Source organism: Lycium ferocissimum, chromosome 10 (assembly GCF_029784015.1).
Source record: "Lycium ferocissimum isolate CSIRO_LF1 chromosome 10, AGI_CSIRO_Lferr_CH_V1, whole genome shotgun sequence".
NCBI lineage: Eukaryota > Viridiplantae > Streptophyta > Magnoliopsida > Solanales > Solanaceae > Lycium > Lycium ferocissimum.
The window spans coordinates 30,750,632-30,768,750 of record NC_081351.1 but is presented as its reverse complement, the minus strand read 5'-3'; the positions used below and the strand labels follow the sequence as shown (position 1 = coordinate 30,768,750).

At 35.8% G+C, this 18,119-nt stretch overlaps 1 protein-coding gene and 2 pseudogenes across 1 annotated transcript; all 3 read right to left on the bottom strand.

The window, feature by feature from the left end:
- Positions 1-86: 86 nt before the first annotated feature.
- LOC132033341 (alpha-amylase-like) lies at positions 87-3,017 on the bottom strand (annotated as a pseudogene).
- Positions 3,018-4,466: 1,449 nt separating this feature from the next.
- Positions 4,467-6,725, bottom strand: LOC132033340 (sugar carrier protein C-like; annotated as a pseudogene).
- An 832-nt stretch (positions 6,726-7,557) lies between these two features.
- Positions 7,558-17,838, bottom strand: LOC132033339 (uncharacterized). The gene is made up of 16 exons (XM_059423291.1): positions 17,490-17,838; positions 16,252-16,630; positions 15,943-16,168; positions 15,364-15,609; positions 15,143-15,258; positions 14,702-14,800; positions 14,504-14,591; positions 13,505-13,734; positions 12,039-12,223; positions 11,358-11,557; positions 9,957-10,289; positions 9,769-9,870; positions 9,310-9,607; positions 8,844-8,992; positions 8,465-8,749; positions 7,558-8,083 (listed from the first exon to the last, which is right to left on the bottom strand). The coding sequence occupies exons 2-16, from the start codon at positions 16,548-16,550 to the stop codon at positions 7,883-7,885; spliced, it is 3,057 nt and encodes a 1,018-aa protein (XP_059279274.1). The 5' UTR covers positions 16,551-16,630; positions 17,490-17,838; the 3' UTR covers positions 7,558-7,882.
- Between the last annotated feature and the right edge of the window lie 281 nt (positions 17,839-18,119).

Sequence of the window (18,119 nt, the reverse complement as noted above, 5' to 3'; positions counted from 1 at the left end):
TACAATGACAACCATTTTGTCCATGGTCACTTTGAAGCAAAATAACGGAGAAAAGCAAAATATTTAGTTCAATCTGCAAAAGACCATACTAAATCGGAATAGAATTAGATGCATAAAATTGTGTCTTCTCTTATTCATCAATGCTGCTTGTTGTCTATAATCTTGGGTGCTTCAAAACACCACACACTTATAATTCTTGGACATTGTCATCAACCTTATTTTTTTCTTGATGTCTTAACACTAATATTATTATTCATATTGGGCAATCCCATATAAACTTATGCCTTCTTTTCCCATACAGCATAGTCTAACCCTGATGTTGCAAATTGAAAATTAGACGGAACAAGTTTTCCAACATTGCCAGGTCCAATTTTTACTATGAGTTTGTCATCAATGTTTGCCACATACAGATCACTTTGGCCAAAATCCTCACTTTGCTCGTTGATGAAATCCCATTCCTCTTCCTAACTGCATACAAATCCTTAATTGGTTTCCTCATCCCTTGGAACAGGAAGAAATGGTCATAGAACTGCACAACACAAAAGAATAATTGTGCTCTTCAGTTAAGAGAGAAAATATAGATGGTTGTTCTCTCATCCAATATAATCAATCAATTTCGCCATAATCCTAAACTAGTTGCAGGGGTGATATGACTTCTATGTAGCCTGTCCTGTTCGAGCCCATTTTATGTTATATGAAAATTTATCATAATTTGAACATATTTACCTTAACCGTCAACGTATCACACCCCTTTTTATTTATTCGGACAACAAACCAACTATGTGGAGCTGACGAAAGTGAGTTCACAAAATTGGACCTAAGGTTCTTCTCTATTAGATGTAACAAGCAACCCATCCTGCCTGAAAAACTAATGCATGATTGATAACTAGATGGATTTTACTTATATAATGACAAAACTAACAGTGACTTTTAACCCGTGACAGCAAGTTACCCTTTTTACCAAGTACATATTGTTGTCATAAAGATTTACTTGTAATTACCTATAAGTGATTTGATCTTGTAATATTGCAAGCTAGTGCATTGAACTTAAGCTCTATATGGATACACACCTAATCTCACTTTTAAGTTATTCTTAATGAATTGGTTATGCTTTAATCTAAATCCTAGCATGTTTTGTCCCTTTCTATCAACTTGTATAGAAAAAATGCTTTAGCTGTAATAGATTAAAGAAACAATATTCATACCACTGATGGAATGCCAGGATGAGTTAAAACGTAAGCATATCCCTGAGTAACTTTATCATTTGGATCATCAGGGAATGGCCATTGCCGCTGTGAGTAAGTATCATGATTATCAATAAAAGTCACAGCATTTTGAGGCAAAAGACCAATCATTCCTGGAGGATTTCCCTTAGAATCTTTCAACAAATCAAACCTCTTATCGCCAACAGCAGTACCAAGAATCCCTTTTGTTGTAAAATCAAACGTTGTCACAACTCCACCTGCATTCCGAACCCAATGAACTAAATCATTCCTGTGCTGATCATAGTCTGGCTTCCCATCCGGTTTGTTATTAAATTTCAAGAAGAACTCTCCGACAGCAAAATCCGGTTTAGTATTATCCATGTAGATTTTAGTGAACCTAGGTGCATATCCTAGGACCATGTCAAATCTCCAGCCATCAAAACCAATTTCAGTCTTGAGCCAATTCATCCATTCTGATAAATCTTTTTGTACTTGTGGATTCACATGATCAATATCCGGTGCAGCGCCCCAATCTAAACCGGTGTCCGTGTTTCCTTTGCCATCAGAAAATACAGTGTCATTGCCACAAATGAAACTTGGACCCCAATCCAGCTTATCATCAGGGGTGCCACCTTCAAATAAACAATTGATTCCTCTGCTATCTTTGTTTTCAGCCCATCTGTGGTTTATAACTATATCAGCAAGACATTTGATCCCTTTATCATGAAAGGCCTTAATTAAGGCTTTAAGTTCTCGCGAATTGCCATAATGTGATGTATCCAAATCATACAATCTTGATGGCATATACCCTGTCAATTTGATAAAATCAAGTCCTCGGCCACTTACAGGTTGTAACTATTCGTAATAAGTAGAACTAGTTACGTGGAAATAAACTAGGCATCTTGCTATAACATGTTAAATTATATTGATAGTGTAAAATTTCTTGCACGGTATGTAAGTTAAAACCATTGAAGTAGTAGTAGTAGTAAAAAAAAAAAAAAAAAATTGTTAAAAAGTGAAAGTGGAAACAAATAAGTAGGAAATATGTAAGAGTACCTTGGGAGTGATTTACAAGGGAGTTAGAGGGTGGGGGAAGCCAAACATGAGTGAAACCAGCATCAGCCAAATCTGGGACTAATTTGATAAGATGGTTCCACCATCCTCCATCTTGCCCTGAAGAACCCCAGTTAAATCCCTGTTTTATTAAAAAAAAAAAAAAAAAAAAAGAATACATATCATAGTGGAATTTATATGACAACTGCCAAATAATACCATGGTACAGGTTCATTTTCACATGATTAGACTACAAAAATATGTCTGCAAAATAAAGGGATTTGTCTTATATAATCTCTCCGTTCTATTTTATGTATCTTAGTTTGATTGTGCTTGGAGTTTACGATAGTAAACGAGATTTTTAAATCTTGTGGTTTTAAAATATAGTATAATGTACCAATATATCCTTTTGAATCTTGTTATTTCAAACACACTAAAAAAAATTAAGACACATAAATTAAACGAATGGACAATCTATACCTGAAATAAGAAAGTTGAAGATGCAAATGCTGGCAAAAGAATCAGCAGAAGGCACACAGAGAAATTGGGGTTTAAGTTTGCGTTGGTTTTCATTTTTTCTGTTTGTTGTACACACTAATGAATTCTGAACTGAGATGTTTATATATATGGGGTGGTGCGTAGCCTATATGGTAGACTTTTCCAATATAGTACTGAGTAGAAGCATTCACTTTCAATATTGACTAAATCGACAAATCGGTAGAGGCTGCTATAGATTTTATTTTAAGGGCTAAATACTTCTTATCTAATTATCCTTTTGTGTTGAAAATTATTTCTACTACTATCCTCCTTGAAGTACTGGGAACTACAAACATCGGGCAAATACATACAGTATTTAACAAAGTGATAGATGCGTACTTTTCAAAGAGATCATGGACAAGGAAAACACGTAGCTTAAGAAATGTAAATTTGACTTGATGATGAAGTTTCTGGTGTAATTAAAATTTATGTTGCCCACTGATTTAGAGGTTCAGAGTGTAAGGAGATGTTTAACTTCCAGTATTTTTTTTCAAATGATTTAAGTTATATACATTAAGGGGATGTTTGGTTGCCGGTTAGAGAAGGGTTATCCGTGTATTAAAACTGACATAATCTTTTTGAAACTTATAGTCTTTCACATGTCGTAACATTTGTGTGGCCATAAAAGTTTATCATTAAGCTTAAAATGAAAGTTGCTAGAACGGAGAGAGTAACAAGTCAAATTACATAATGATTTAAGATTCATTGTTCCAAAAAAAAAAATCGTCGTTTCTGTTTCTTCATAATACTAGAAAATGAAAATATTATTCAGACTAATATAAGCATTTGGTTTGATCAAATTAGGTCATGTGATGGAGGTTCTAGATTTTACCAACCACAAGATACTTCTACTATCTCATAATGTGAAATGACTAGGTAGTAGACAAATTTGCCTGAAAGAGAATAGTGTTACATTTAAAATAAAGTATAATGACTGACCAGGATTTTCCTCTTTTCTTAATTATGATCCCAATTGATGTTTGATTTGCCTTTTACAATCCTGTTTCTATCCCAGAAAACTGCCTATATATCAACTACCATCTAAGTACTTTAACCAACAACTCTGTACAAAATGACACTATTTAGTAATCAAACAAGTCATTGGTTAAGTGACCCCTTCGATAGTTCTGAATCAGGTTTTTCTCTGTTCAATGACAAAGTGATAAATAATTCGCATGGTATTTACAGGGTCCTGACGAAGGGCATTAGCCCTTAGCTCTCCATTTGCAGGGAACTTCTGGAGATAACTTGGTTCTTGTGGGCCTGTGGCTGTTTTGACTGCCCATCCCAATTTGGATCCAATTTCCACTCTTTTGGAACATGCAAAATCATACATTAAATGTAAATAGCTCATGTTCAATTCCCTAAAGTAGTTGTTCTCTAACAGAGAGCTTCAAGAATCGATCAATAATGAGCTACCCCTCAATCTCAATAAGTTATTATTGGCTATATAAAAGCGTTCCAGAATTGGAAGCTTTTCCGGACAAGAATAGTAGAAATCAGAATGAATCGAAGCCTAACAATCTTTAAGAATCATAATTATATCCGTCAGTTTATTACCTTTCCTGAACTGGCAACCTTTCCGTTTTGTAGGCACAAAAAAATTTCACTTTCTTAAACCAAATTATTACTGTTATTCAGTAACCTTAGCCTAGTTAGTCCCACTTTTGGTAGCCTTAATGGGAATCAAAATAAATCAGAAACAAGAATATATCGAATAGAAAGAGAACACACAAGTACTATGAAAAAAATAACAAAGTCAATTGTACCGAAAATTCCAAAACATTAAACTTTGCTAATCCTATAATACTACCCTAGACTATCTCCTTTGCGGTCTTCCCTTGTGGCTTGGATTCTGCATTGTCAACATCATCCACGTACGTCTTCCTGTGCCAATGCTCTCTCCAGACAAGGGACATCTCTTCAATGGGTATATTCTTGGTTTCGGACACGTATAAGAAAACAAACAGAGTCATTATAAACACAAACGCCGCGAAGAAGATGAACGGACCGAACTTCATCCACCAGAGCATCTTCAAGAAAATCTGAGCCACACCAAACGTGAAAAACATGTTCATGGAGACGGTAACACACTGTGCTGCAGATCGAACTTCGAGTGGAGATATCTCACTTGGAACCAACTATCCCAATGGACCCCATGAAAATGCCAAAGCAGCCACGAATACACAAATGCAGAGAACCGCTAATATTGCATACCACTGAGGCTAAACTGTTGCGCCCCCCGATATTCCGAATTTCCATCCAATAAGAAATGCCACTAATCCCTGGAATACCCACATTTGTAAGCCAGCCAAGAGGAGCAGTACCCTCCTACCGTACCTTACGTACCTATCTGTACAATAGACTGAAACAAAAGTTGCACCAACGTTGACAGCGCCGGTGATGACAGCGGACATTAGGGAAGCATTACTCTTAAAGCCTAGAGTTTGGAAAAGCACCGGAGCATAGAACATGACCACGTTAATTCCCGTGAGCTGCTGGAAGGACAGAATTAGAGTCGATAAAATCAACTGGGGTCTGTACTTTCGGACTTTCAGAAGGTTTTTCCACGGCTTTTCTACTTTCTTGGATGCTTTGCTCGCCTCCACAAGGTCATCGAATTCAGCCTTGACATTATCTACTCCCCTGATCTTTTTCAAAAGTTGTTCTGCCTCCTTTGCCTTTCCCCTATCTATCAACGAACTTGGACTATCGGAGAGAAACATGGACGAAAACAAGATGACTTGTGCTGGCACGGCTGCACCTCCTAAGCTGACGTACCAGCCCCAACCGCCAGAGATCTTGTTCGTTAGGAAATTGAATATATTGGCTATCAAGAGATGGCCAATTGGAACAAGACGTTGAAAGTACCCCTGTACTTGTAGGGGGAAATCTCGGACAAATAAATAGGGACAGACTGATTAGAAAACCCGACACCAACACCAAGAAGGATCCGACCCAAGACGAGCATGGTAAAGTGGACAGCAGCAGCGTTGAGAACGGCGCCAATCAAGAAGAAGAGACCTCCAAGGAACAGAGTCAGTTTCCTGACGTGTTTATTACTAACGTGAGAAGCCACAACCTAGGCGACCAGGGCAGCCACATAGACGGAAGAGGTAAAATGGGCGAGCAACTGGCTATCGAACTTGCAGTACTGGTTGGTGGATGTGTTGAGTGCCTCTTTTCTTTTCGATAAACAGACATGAAGAAGCGTTGGAGAAAGGAGTCATAGAAGTAACTCCGCCAGAAATACCAATGTCATAACCAAATATCAACCCTCCCATGGCTGCCATGATACAAGTAATCGCCACGTAACGTGTTAGCTTCCCTGGGTACTCGCCACCCTCGGGGTCGATAAAGTTCCCACCAGCCATGATAAATCAATTGTTTGAACAGAGAAGAAAGATTTATTTATTTCTTTAATTAAGAGAAGATGATCAAGTGTTAGAGATTAGATGGGTATATATAGATGTCAAAAACTGATAGAAAAGGTTTAGAATTACTACTTGGCTTACGATTTACGTTACACTTCCTAAATTCTGTAGGATTATGATGGTCTTTCTTTTCATGTCGTACATAATGCGGCATTAATATCCCTGTTATTGTCTAATCAGGATAACTTATGTCATGACTATTTATTTAATATAAATATAATATATCTTAAAGAGGAAATCAGAATTAAGGTACATTAAGGATGTAATTATTAAGTGTCTTTCTCTAGCTTCCTCTATTTCTCTAGTTTCCTCTAATTTTATGAAATTTATGTTCGTTATTAGTGATATTGCAATATACACGAGTATTCCCCTGTGTTTATTCTCTTTCTCACATTTCATCAAATCAAATATACAACAACAATAACAACATACCCAGTGTAATCCCACAAGTGCAGTCTAGCCGTCTGGGGAGGGTAGGATGTACGCAAACCTTACCTTTACCTTTGCGGGGTAGATATGTTATTTCCGATAGACGCTCGGCTCAAAGAAACATAGTCAAATCAAATATACAACAACTTTATATTTTTTGTTTTGATTTGTCTTTAATTAGTCCATTTTAGTATATTTAGTTTCATATATAGTCTATATTTTTCGAATCTAAACACTTAATGCCCTCGTAAACCTAAAATATTATTCAAGCTTATTGTGTAATATTTCCTCAATACAGGAGTGTACTTGTTTGATTTTAAGATATAGGAAGAAAATTTGTAGTTAAGTAATAATATAAGAATGTTTAATACTATTTACCCTATTTCCCCGATAAACTTTATAGTGGAACAAGGTCATGATATACATTTGGTTTTATCAAAGGTAAAACCTCAATTTCTTTCTTTATTTTGCGAAAGAACAGAATAACATTGCAGTGAAATAAGTGCCATATTAAACTTCTCCAGAAGCTTGAACCTGGAAAATATTTGACCCTATGATCTAAAGAAATCATCACTAGTAACAAGGTAGTTGTTGAATTGGCATTTTGCATTAATACGCTTCATTTCTATGAGGGGCACAAAAAGAAAACAATTTTGATAGTAGTTACCAACACAAAGCCAAACCATCCAGTGTAATGACGATTTCAGCACTGGTTCTGAACTTCTCGTGCATACTGACGTTTCCTCGTATGCTTTGCCTCAATAATCCGCGAGGAAAGCACATAGGTGAAGAATGACAAAAGTGGAGTTAAACTATGAACAGACAACTCGATCCGCGAGGAAAGCACATAGGTGAAGAATGACAAAAGTGGAGTTAAACTATGAACAGACAACTCGATCTTTAACAAGTTTCAATTAAGTCATGTGATGCAGGTTCTTGATTTCACCAGCCACAAGATACTACTACTATCTCATAATGTGAAATTACAAGACAATAGACAAAATTGCCTACAAAGATAATAGTGGTACATGTAAAAGAAAGTATTATGACTGACCAGGATTTTCCTCTCCTCTTTTTTCATTTTCCCAACTATGATCCCAATGGGTCTTGGATTTGCCTTTTACAATCCTGTTTCTATCCAGCCAACTTCCTATATATCAACTACCATCTAAGTACTTTAACCTACAACATCTGTACAAAATGACATTTTAGTAATCAAGCAAGTCATTGGTTAAGTGACCCGTTCGATAGTTCTGAATCAGATTTTTCTTTCTGTTCAATAACAAAGCGATCAATAATTCGCACACTATTTACAGGGTCCTGATGAAGGGCCTTAGCTCTCCATTTGCTAGGGAACTTCTGGAGATAACTTGGTTCTTTTGACTCCCCGTCCCAATTTGGATCCAATTTCCATTCTTTTGGAACCTGCAAAATCATACATCAAGTGTAAATAGCTGATGTTTGATTCACCTACAAGTAGTTGTTCTCTTCAAAAAAGCTTCAAAAATCAGTTAACAGTGAACTATGCCTCAATCCCAATAAGTTGAGATCGGCTATATAAAAGTTTGTCCAGAAACTTGATTGGACAATTTTTGTCAGGAAGATTACTTTTTCGGAAGCTTTTGCAGAAAAGGATAGTGGAAAACAGACCCAAATAGACAAAGTGGCTTTGATAGTATCTACCACCTGGCAAAAACTATTCCTTATAAAGTTACACGCTTCATTATAATTAGGAAAAATAAATCAGGAAATGTTGGCAATTGGCTAAATGTTCAACTGCCATAGATTGGGATGGCGATATCTCACCTTATCGACTGCAAGGGTGAAAACTTCAAGATCGCCTTTGCTATTGATATGGAACCGTGTAAATGCCTTGTAATTTGCAATGCGGAGTGATGAAAATGCTTCATCGAAATGCATGTGAAGCCAATTAATGGAAATGTATAGGTAGCTTCCAAGTATCAACGAAACCACCGGAGTTGATAAGACCCAAAAATAAAGGAAGACCGATGCATAATAGATTACAGCACTCCCTCGGGAGAGAGAATCCATCCCATTTTTGCAAATATTACTCCTGGTAACGGCCATTACCTGAAAATTGCATGCATGAGATTAGAGGAAGACGGAATATAACAGATCAACAAAATTGTCATGGAGCAACATCGTCTATCATATGATTTCTTACCTCGGGAACATCAAAACCAGACATGAGATACTTAATACATGCTGGATAAAGGCCAAATGTCCATTGTTCTATACGTGCCCTAAGGCCAGTTGGATCCGGAAAATGCTCACTCTCAACAGACCGGTACCATTGATATAAAGTGTGATAACCTGGATTACAAAGTTTAGAAGTTCAACATAAAGCAATATGAATCAAAGAAACATGAAACAAGGAATCAGGGCTGAGTTCAGTAAATTCCATTTAACAAGTTACCCAGAGAAGCTATCTATCAAGAAACAATCAAAGAATTAAAAGGCATAATATCAATGAGCTTATATAAAGAATCAGAACTGGGACAACAACTGATAACATTGAAGTTAAGAAAAAGAAAAGGAAAAGCACTTGAATAAATTTAAAAAAAGAACTATGTGGACCAAAGAGTAAACAGATCGACTGAATCACACATAGACAATATACAAAACCTCACCTGAAGTGGCAAGTAAATTATGCCGAATACAAGTCTCAACAGCTAACTCCATCAAGAGCATGAGAATTAAGGCAGCAGCCAAGTGCGCAGACACATGAAGAATCCCAATTAGTAGTCTCTTTTTCCAAGACACCTTAGAAGGCACAAAGACTATTGCAATTGTTAAAAGTAATATAGCACCAGCTGCTGATACATATGAGCATCCTAACATATACATAAAAGCATCCCACACTGTGCCGAAGAAAGTTCCCAAGCGTCCCGAGAAGGTGTCGTCTTTTAAAATGTGATCTAGCTGACACTAGAAGCAGATGGGAAATGATTAGAAAAGTTGAATACAATATAATGCTCACAAAGACTTCAAATTAACATGCCACGGTCTAAGGAGGCATGAGGCAGCGAGGGAACTGATGCTTAGAACAAATCTAAAAGAATAGATCAAAAATCTGAAAAACAAATTACCTGTGGAAACATAGAAAAGACCAACATGAAATATATCATGCCACCAATAACATCAAATTGCCAGTTTTTCTTCCTAAATTTCAATATATTGCCCAACGCAATCTGCAAATGTTAATAAGCTTGTAAGCACCCAAATAATATATCCGACCAGAAATTTCTCTTTTGATAGGATATTTTAAATTCCATACCCTGCTTGAATCTTCAAAAGTTGGGTAAGAAGCTTTGGTCTCATATGAAGTTCCATATATCTCGTTGAAATTCTTGAAGACATGCGTAGGGTGCAAAAAAGCACCGCCACAACCATTAACAAGTAAATGTTGGACAAAAACAGGCTTATTTGATGGAACATATGAATGTCGCATATAGTGATGCACATCTCCAGCAATCCGTAGTCTACACCTTCCTTTTAAATGGTCTCGTATCAAGTAGGTAATATTCTTTCCAGTCTTTTGATTAAAGTAGCAATCAAGAAGCCAGTTAGGCTCATGCGTCATAATGATCACAGAATCATTCTCCCCGACCTGAACAAAGCATCCATTAAGCAAGAATTAAAACCTTAAAAAGCTGTGGGTCATTAAGTGCACTATAAGCTCGATAATCTTCATTTCATATTAAATTAGTAGCTTGAAGTACAACCTGAAGGAGTAAATACATGAATCCTGAACTAAGAAGCACTAACAATTTAGTCAAGGTCTTGTTCACTTTTTAATTGACAGCTATCATTCACAAACTAGCAAAGTATTTTCCAGGTCTGATCACCAAGAAAAAACTGTATGGAGTTACAATCCCTAAGAGATGTAAGTGTAACTTAGAACTACTATTGAGAAACCACCCTCCTGAAATTACAGGTTACAAGCATTCTCACATTATTCTCATGGAAAAGTTGGAAATCTGGGGGGTAACATCTTTCTCCTTTATATTTGAATGATAAAAAGTTTGAGGGTAACAAGGCAATTCTAGATCTTCCCATCATAAGAGAAGTGTATAAATCAATAAAAACAACTAAAACACATCCCATGATTTTGAAGTCCCACTAAAGAACAAGTATCTCACTAGTAGGATTACACTGAGTTTGTTGTTGTTGTTGTTGTCTAGAGAACAAGTATCTCAATTAAACTATACCATGGACTTTCATACTTTCATCAACTTATATTGCTTTGGTCTTTTGGCTTTAACCCAGTGGTGAACTATACCTCTTTCAAGACACCATTTCCTCAACACAAACAATCTACGGTTTCGTTTGTATTTATTATGATTAAGATGTCTGAATTTTAATAAATATATGATTACTAAGATGTTGCCTCCAAATCTGAACGCTGAGTAATTAGAGACTGTTTGTTATAAATCATCTGACTGTGTATAATTTGACTTATCTAAAAACTAACAAATACAGACTTTTAAAAAAGTAACAGTTAATAATATATCAACAAAATATTAGAGAAACCTTAATTGATTTGGTGTTGCAAAATCTGTTTGTATCAATAAAGAAACTATGATCTTTGAACAACCAGGAAATGTTCCAATATTCAGCAATAGAGATAGAAGGGAAAATCAACATGACGACTATGCTCATAGCATAGAGGAGATACCTTATCCCTTACTAATTCTGAGAAGAACTTGAATTGGTATATGTCAATATCACAATGGAGAGCAAGATCAAGACCAAATACCCACCACCTACTGGGGAGCTGCAGCGCAAAATAGCTTTTCTTTTGAGGCATAAACCAACCACCCAACCAGCTCTTGTGACAAATGTACCTCATATACGTCTGAAGCCCATCAAACCAGTCTGCAATTCAAGAATGGACTTCGATTATGATAAAGAATATCAAGCTTAAACAAGCCATCCTGCTTTACTGAAACTAATAGCATGTTTGGCCAAGCTTCTAAAATCAGCTTATTTTGGAAAGTGCTTTTCGAAAAAAGTACTTTTGGTGAAACTGCTTGGCTAATCAATTTGAAAAACAGTTTTAAGCAGCAATTAGTGTTTGGCCAAGCTTTTAAAAAATACTTCTAAGTGATTTTATCAAAAGTGCTTTTCAAAAAATACTTCTGGGGAGAAACCGCTTTTTTTCAGTTTCTCAAAAACAACTTCTGCTTCTACTCAAAAGCACTTTTTCTTCCCCTAAAAGCTTGGCCATTCACCTCAACTTTGAAAGAAAACACTTTTTAAAAAATAAAAGCACTTTTGGCCTTGGAGAAGCTTGGCCAAAGATGTTGTAAGGAAGTAAAAAAAAATCAGGAGGTACAGGCTAAGAAACTATACTGACCATGGTTTCCAGGGATGACAAAACACTGAGGTCCATCATACTGCCTAAGTTCATCCACCTCTGGAGGCAATTCAGGCTTACTTACAGCAATATGCTCTTCCTTATACCACATAGGAGGCTGAAGAGCATATTCAAAGGGACGAAAAAGACGCTTCTCATATGTAAATGATGATGGATTAGGATACCTATACAACATGAGAAAAAAGAAATAATTATTAGTTTAACAATTTCAACAGCATTCTGTCGTCCTGTTGTTAGTTCTAAATGAAGTAAAGAGGCAGAACAGTTTTTCTTTTTTATGAATAAAGAGGCAAAACATATTGAGTTCTCTAGCACAAAAAGTATGAGTATTGGCGTCACGGATAGCTTGCTTGGTAATATGCCCAAAACTTAGTGGATTCAACATTTATGCATTTAAATGCTGAAGAAATGAAATTGCTTCCATACCAATTTACTTGATCAAGTAGATGCATAATTACAGGGGCGTAATTACAGATAGGCAAAAAAACAAAAGAGAATTGCAGGCCCCTATACATTGATTCCTTCTAAAGTTAGAGTACTAATAAAATCTAAGAAATGTTCAGTATTAGATACTGGGGACAACATTGTCCAGCAAAAAAGATTAACTAAGCATTTGGCTTTAAGAGCTTGAATAGGAATTGAGGTATCATGAAAACATCTCTTGTTCCTCTCAGTCCAAATACACCAAAAAATTGCAGCAGGAATCATATTCTATTTACTTCTACTTATCTGAAATCAATTGAATAGGAATTGAGGTATATGAAATCATCTCTTCTTACTTCTACTTATCTTAAAATTAGGACTTTTATCATTACTAATTTCTCTATTTATTTAATTATAATAGTATCTTTTCATTATTGTACGATATATGATAGAATATACTTCTACTTATCTTAAAATTAGGACTTTTATCATTATTAATTTCTCTATTTATTTATTTATTTATAATAGTATCTTTTCATTATTGTACCATAAATGATAATCAATCTGACTAGACAAGCCTCACAAAAATACCATATCCTGTAAAGATCTCCTCAGCCTGCAATTGATGCAAGGATAAATAAAAGTATGTATCGTGTAGTCATTATATGTTATCATTAGATGGATCAGAGGCTGCATTAAATAGATAGAAAAACTAGTTTTGGCGACTAACTTCATAAAATAAACATCATGAATCTTTATCTTTGTCTAAAATGAGAAACTTCTACGCGTAACTTGGCAAATTAACAGAATAAGTAAATAACAAAAGCTGCTCCAGGAAACATAAAATGTACTAGCAGAATATACATAGTGCCAAACACATTATTACTCCAGGTAAATGACATGGGTGCAAACTTGGTCAGTGTAATTAATTGGTCAGTTTTAAGACATAAGACGAGGCTATCAGAATGTCTCAGTATTATGCAAAAGACCAACTAATGGTACAGAGAGAAGTAGGATCTTACGCAAGGTCACCCCCAATAAGAAGCATGTCTCCACGTGGCAGTTTAAGCATTGAACCATTGACTTGGAGACGGAGTGAAGGTTGAGCAAGAAGCCGAGCCACACTGTAGGAAGAATTTCCACCATCTCCTGTATCTGCCATGAAGTCAAACCACAGACCATCCTTTTCACTAAACTGATCATACAACAGATCCTCCTGCTTAGCCCCATCTTCAACCCTGCTCATGGCCGCCTAACCATCGGAGAATTTTAGGACAATGAAAGGTCAACCAAACTATATCAATTATAAGCACAAGGAGAAATTAGCAAGATCAATTAAATTCATGGAAACATCTTTTCATTCCATTTTTAGTAAAATAATGAAGGGCATTCCATTAGTAATGAAAAGGGGTGGAGGGGGTCCGTATATGTTGTTCAGGTCAATTAGAAGGTGCAGAAATAACTAGAACTGAATGCGGAAAGTATGGAAAAACATCTCGTAATGTATTTAACCAAAAAATATAATATGCTCCTGCGGAAGTATCTACTCGATACGGAATCTCAGGTGTCAAAGAGTGTTGGATTTCAAATAGTAAAAAAAAAAAAAAAAAATTGGGGGGGGGGGGGGGGGGGGTGCTGTATCCGGAACGTCCAAAATATAGTAAATATTGTAAAGGCAGATGTAGTAGGGGCCGCAAACCATAGTAGTTGCCTTGTATCATCAAAAATACAAATCCATTGTACACTCATCATTTCATTAACATGGGACCGCAAACCATAGTTGATTTGCTTATCAAGTCCATTGTGTTGCCTTGTATCATCAAAAATACAAATCCATTGTACACTCATCATTTCATTAACATGTGAAATGAATTTTTATCAAAAGGAGGAAACATTTTGATACTTGATCATTCTAAAATCTTAAAAATAAAAATGGCAGCATCTCGTAAGTTGTCGCAATAGGAAATTCACTCTGAAAGTTGAATATATTTTGAAGGAATTTAGAACATCATATATGTTACCTGCATCATTCGCATATCAAAGCGTCCAACAAACAAAGTTACGGATACCAGCAGGTCAAACATTGTCTTGAATAAATCGGCAGATGTCCTGCAACTCAGCGTGTTCTATTAAGAAGATTGATAAAGCTTTTTTTCACTACAGAATACTGGCCCCGCAGATGGAAGGGGAAACGTAAGAGGTATAACGAAAGAACATACCCTGAATACCAAGGAACCATATCCAAGAACTCAGGTTTCGTTTGCTTTTTCTTCAATTTCTCGAACTCTTTGAGTGACAAAGGACGCGAGAGAGCCCATCTGTTAATCATTATAGGCTGAACTGTTAGCAGACAAGTAAATCTAGCATAATGGTTCTTACAATTCACTCCAAGCAGGCAAGATTTCAGATTAAAGTCGGCAAATAAAATTATTATCATAATTTACTCAAGATTTCCTTTTATATTAAAAGCTTTCTGATTTTGAATAGGCTGATGTGCCTTATCGAACCAACCAGGTAGCATTAGTCATAATTGCAACCAGAATATGGGTGACTTGCTTTTCTATAATGACACAGTAATACATTTGCCCTCATAAGAAAAGTATAGAAGCTCTTCATCTTTAAATGACTTTATTATGTGAACAAATATTCGAGCTACTCACCCTGATGACCTTTCCACAACGTAATTTGCAATGTAGAGGCCTATAAAAGTGGCCCACAACGAATATAACGGAGAAATTTCATTTGACGATTCTGCACATGAGCCGTTGCAAGTTAACTGAAAGGTAAAAGTTCAGAAGAAAAAAAAAAAGGCCACAGCATAAGATCCTCCATTATATCAAGTGAAAAAAAAATGAGAAACAGAACTATGTGAGACAAATACCTCTCCATAGATGACCCACTTGGACAAAAAGGGGTAATCACTGGCCGACCCAACTGGAGCAAACCAAGATTTGCAAACTTGATCTTTCAACTCAGTCATGCCTATGAGTTTTGTAAGCCAAGTGTTCCGCTCTTCCTTGTTCCACAAGGAAAACCAACCAGAATTCCTCCGGTCAAATGTCTTTTCCCTCACTACAGCAAGGTTACCACAGTGACTATAAAACACACAGCATGCTATGCTTAAAACCTACAGAGATGATGAAAAATAAGTCAAAAGGCCCCAGTTACTTTATACTCCCTCAGTCCCTCTGTTTCAATTTATGTGTCTTAGTTTGAATGGGCATGAAGTTTAAGAAAGTAAAGAAGATTTTTAAATCTTGTGATCTTAAACAAAGATATGTATAATGTACCAAAATGCTCTATAATCTTGTGGTCTTAAACATGCAATGTGAGATATTAAAATTAAGGAGTTGCAAAATTAGGAAACAGGCATTCTTTTTGAAATAGACTAAAAAGGAAAGTAAGACAAACAAATTAAAATAGAGGGAGTATCATCTTACAAAGTTTTCCAGAAACTTACAGCACAATTTTGCATAATTGTCAGGATCTCAGGCCTCTTTCCAGCCACACGAGCAACAAGGCCAAGATACCAAAGTCCAAGAAATATAACATGGAAAACGAGAAGAAACAAAATGGACGAGACAAATAAGGTAAGAAACAAAGACAGGTTCATCCTGAGATCAACTCCCATAGATTGAAAACTGGGAAGATGATAGAGAGCAGCGACAAGTATCCAAGCTATATACCTGCAAAAAGGCAATTCTCTCATTACCATTTTCATCAATTTATTTACTAATTATTAAGCCAGATATAGAAAGAAAAGACTTACCAACGACTAAAATTTGAATAACTTGGTTTGATTGTCTTCCCTATAAATGGAGATGAAAAGAAGTAAAAGAATCCAAGCAGACAGGCGTACATTGACCACCACTTGACATTGCTATCTAACTTCTGAATAAGTGTATGAATGTTATCTGATGATATAAAAAATAAGCATCCCACAAACACTGCGATGAACAAATGCCGCGAATGCTCGTGTGGATAAGGATAAGAGTGAGTTAAGATTGTCCTAACTCTCTCCATTTTTAAAGTATCAAGCAGACCACTGGACTGCTTATCAGACCCCATTCAGCTAGCAGTAATATTAGATCCCCGCCACTTTGTTGGATCAAAGTTCTTCCCAGTGAATTCTACTTCACATGAACCAACTGCAAAGAAGAGAAAATACAATATATGTTAAATTTTAGCCCCAAATTTAATCAACTTAACACTGAAAACTCTATTAAAAGTACAAGCATTGGGTGCACAATCTTCTAAAAGAACCAAATTTAACTACTCATTGTAACTAAGAAAGAAACTACTCAGGGAAGTGCTGATTTTTGAAGTAGTCTCATACTAGCAGCCACTAATAAGGATTCAAAATTTAGCAAAAAGGTACAATAATTCAATGAAAAGCTGATTCCTAGTTTCAAGAAAGGCACAAAACTTAGGGCAAGCGGGAAAAAAAAAAAAAAAAACAACTGCAAGGAAGAGAAAATACATTACATCTTAGATTTTAGTCAATAATCATGATTGAAGCATGTATCTAGCCCCCATAAGTAATCAACACAGAAAACTATATCAAAAGTACAAGCTTCGCAGATGCAGAATCTTCCAAAGAGAAACCAAATTTAACTCCTCAATGTAACTAAAAAGGGAACTACATAGTAAATCACAAACCAACCAATGGCTGGTACCAAATATCGCATTGATTTGAAGTAGTCCAAAAGTAGCAGCCAATGATAAAGATTCAAAATTTAGCAAGAAGGGACAATAATAATTCAATGAAAAACTGATTCCTATTTTCGACAACAAAAATTAGGGCATGCTGGCAAAAAAGAATTCTTTAAAACAGAAATGGACATATATATAACTCGTGAAACAGAATGACAATCTAACAGTAACATCAATATAACTGTCAACAACTACTTCATACTGTCTTCAAGAACTGAAAAAAAAAAAAAAAAAAAAAAAAAAAAAAAAACACAATTATATCAAATATCAACACTAAAAAGAAGAAAAAGTTACCTGATTGAAGAAAGAGCCAAAGGAGAGAGCAAAATGCCTATAGGGTCTGCCTTTATATATGCAATGGTCACAATTCAGTATAGTACATATAACAAGATTCTCAGATTAAAGAACCGACATCAGCATATTATCTGAAACTGTAAGGAACCATTTTCTAGCAAGAAGCATATTCCTTTATTAATCTAAAGACCAAAAAAAAAAACCCCACTAGCCCTGTCACTCTAAATGTCCTGTCTTTAACGACTTTTTGTTACAGAGACAGAGCCAAAATGGCAAGTACGAGAGATTGAAAATTCTATTTCTAGGACTGTAAAATTATAACCACTGTCTTATGTGATGTCACCAAAAAAAGATTGTTTTTTGATTGGCAACTTGGGCAGCCAAACAATCCAACGGCGATTTTGGTTTTTTTTTTTTTTTTTGATGTTCCTTTTTTCTTTTCAGACTTGTGCTTTTTCAGACCTTGTTGGATTGTAGCATGCCACGTAGTTCAACACGAGGTTCAAAGACCAGTAGGGCATTGGACACGTGTTTCCTCTGCTGTATTTTGTTGACTATCTTTTGTATATTTGTAGTCTAGTCACTCTCCATTTGTTTTCTCGCATAACTGCACCTTAAACTTCACTTTTA

Excerpts from the sequence above, each read along its gene's own strand:
- LOC132033339 (XM_059423291.1), bottom strand. The coding sequence starts at position 16,550 with ATGGGGTCTGATAAGCAGTCCAGTGGTCTGCTTGATACTTTAAAAATG. Across the intron at positions 9,871-9,956 it reads CTTTTGAAGATTCAAGCAGG|ATTGCGTTGGGCAATATATT; the intron begins GTATGGAATTTA and ends TAACATTTGCAG. Across the intron at positions 8,084-8,464 it reads TCACCCTTGCAGTCGATAAG|GTTCCAAAAGAATGGAAATT; the intron begins GTGAGATATCGC and ends ATGATTTTGCAG.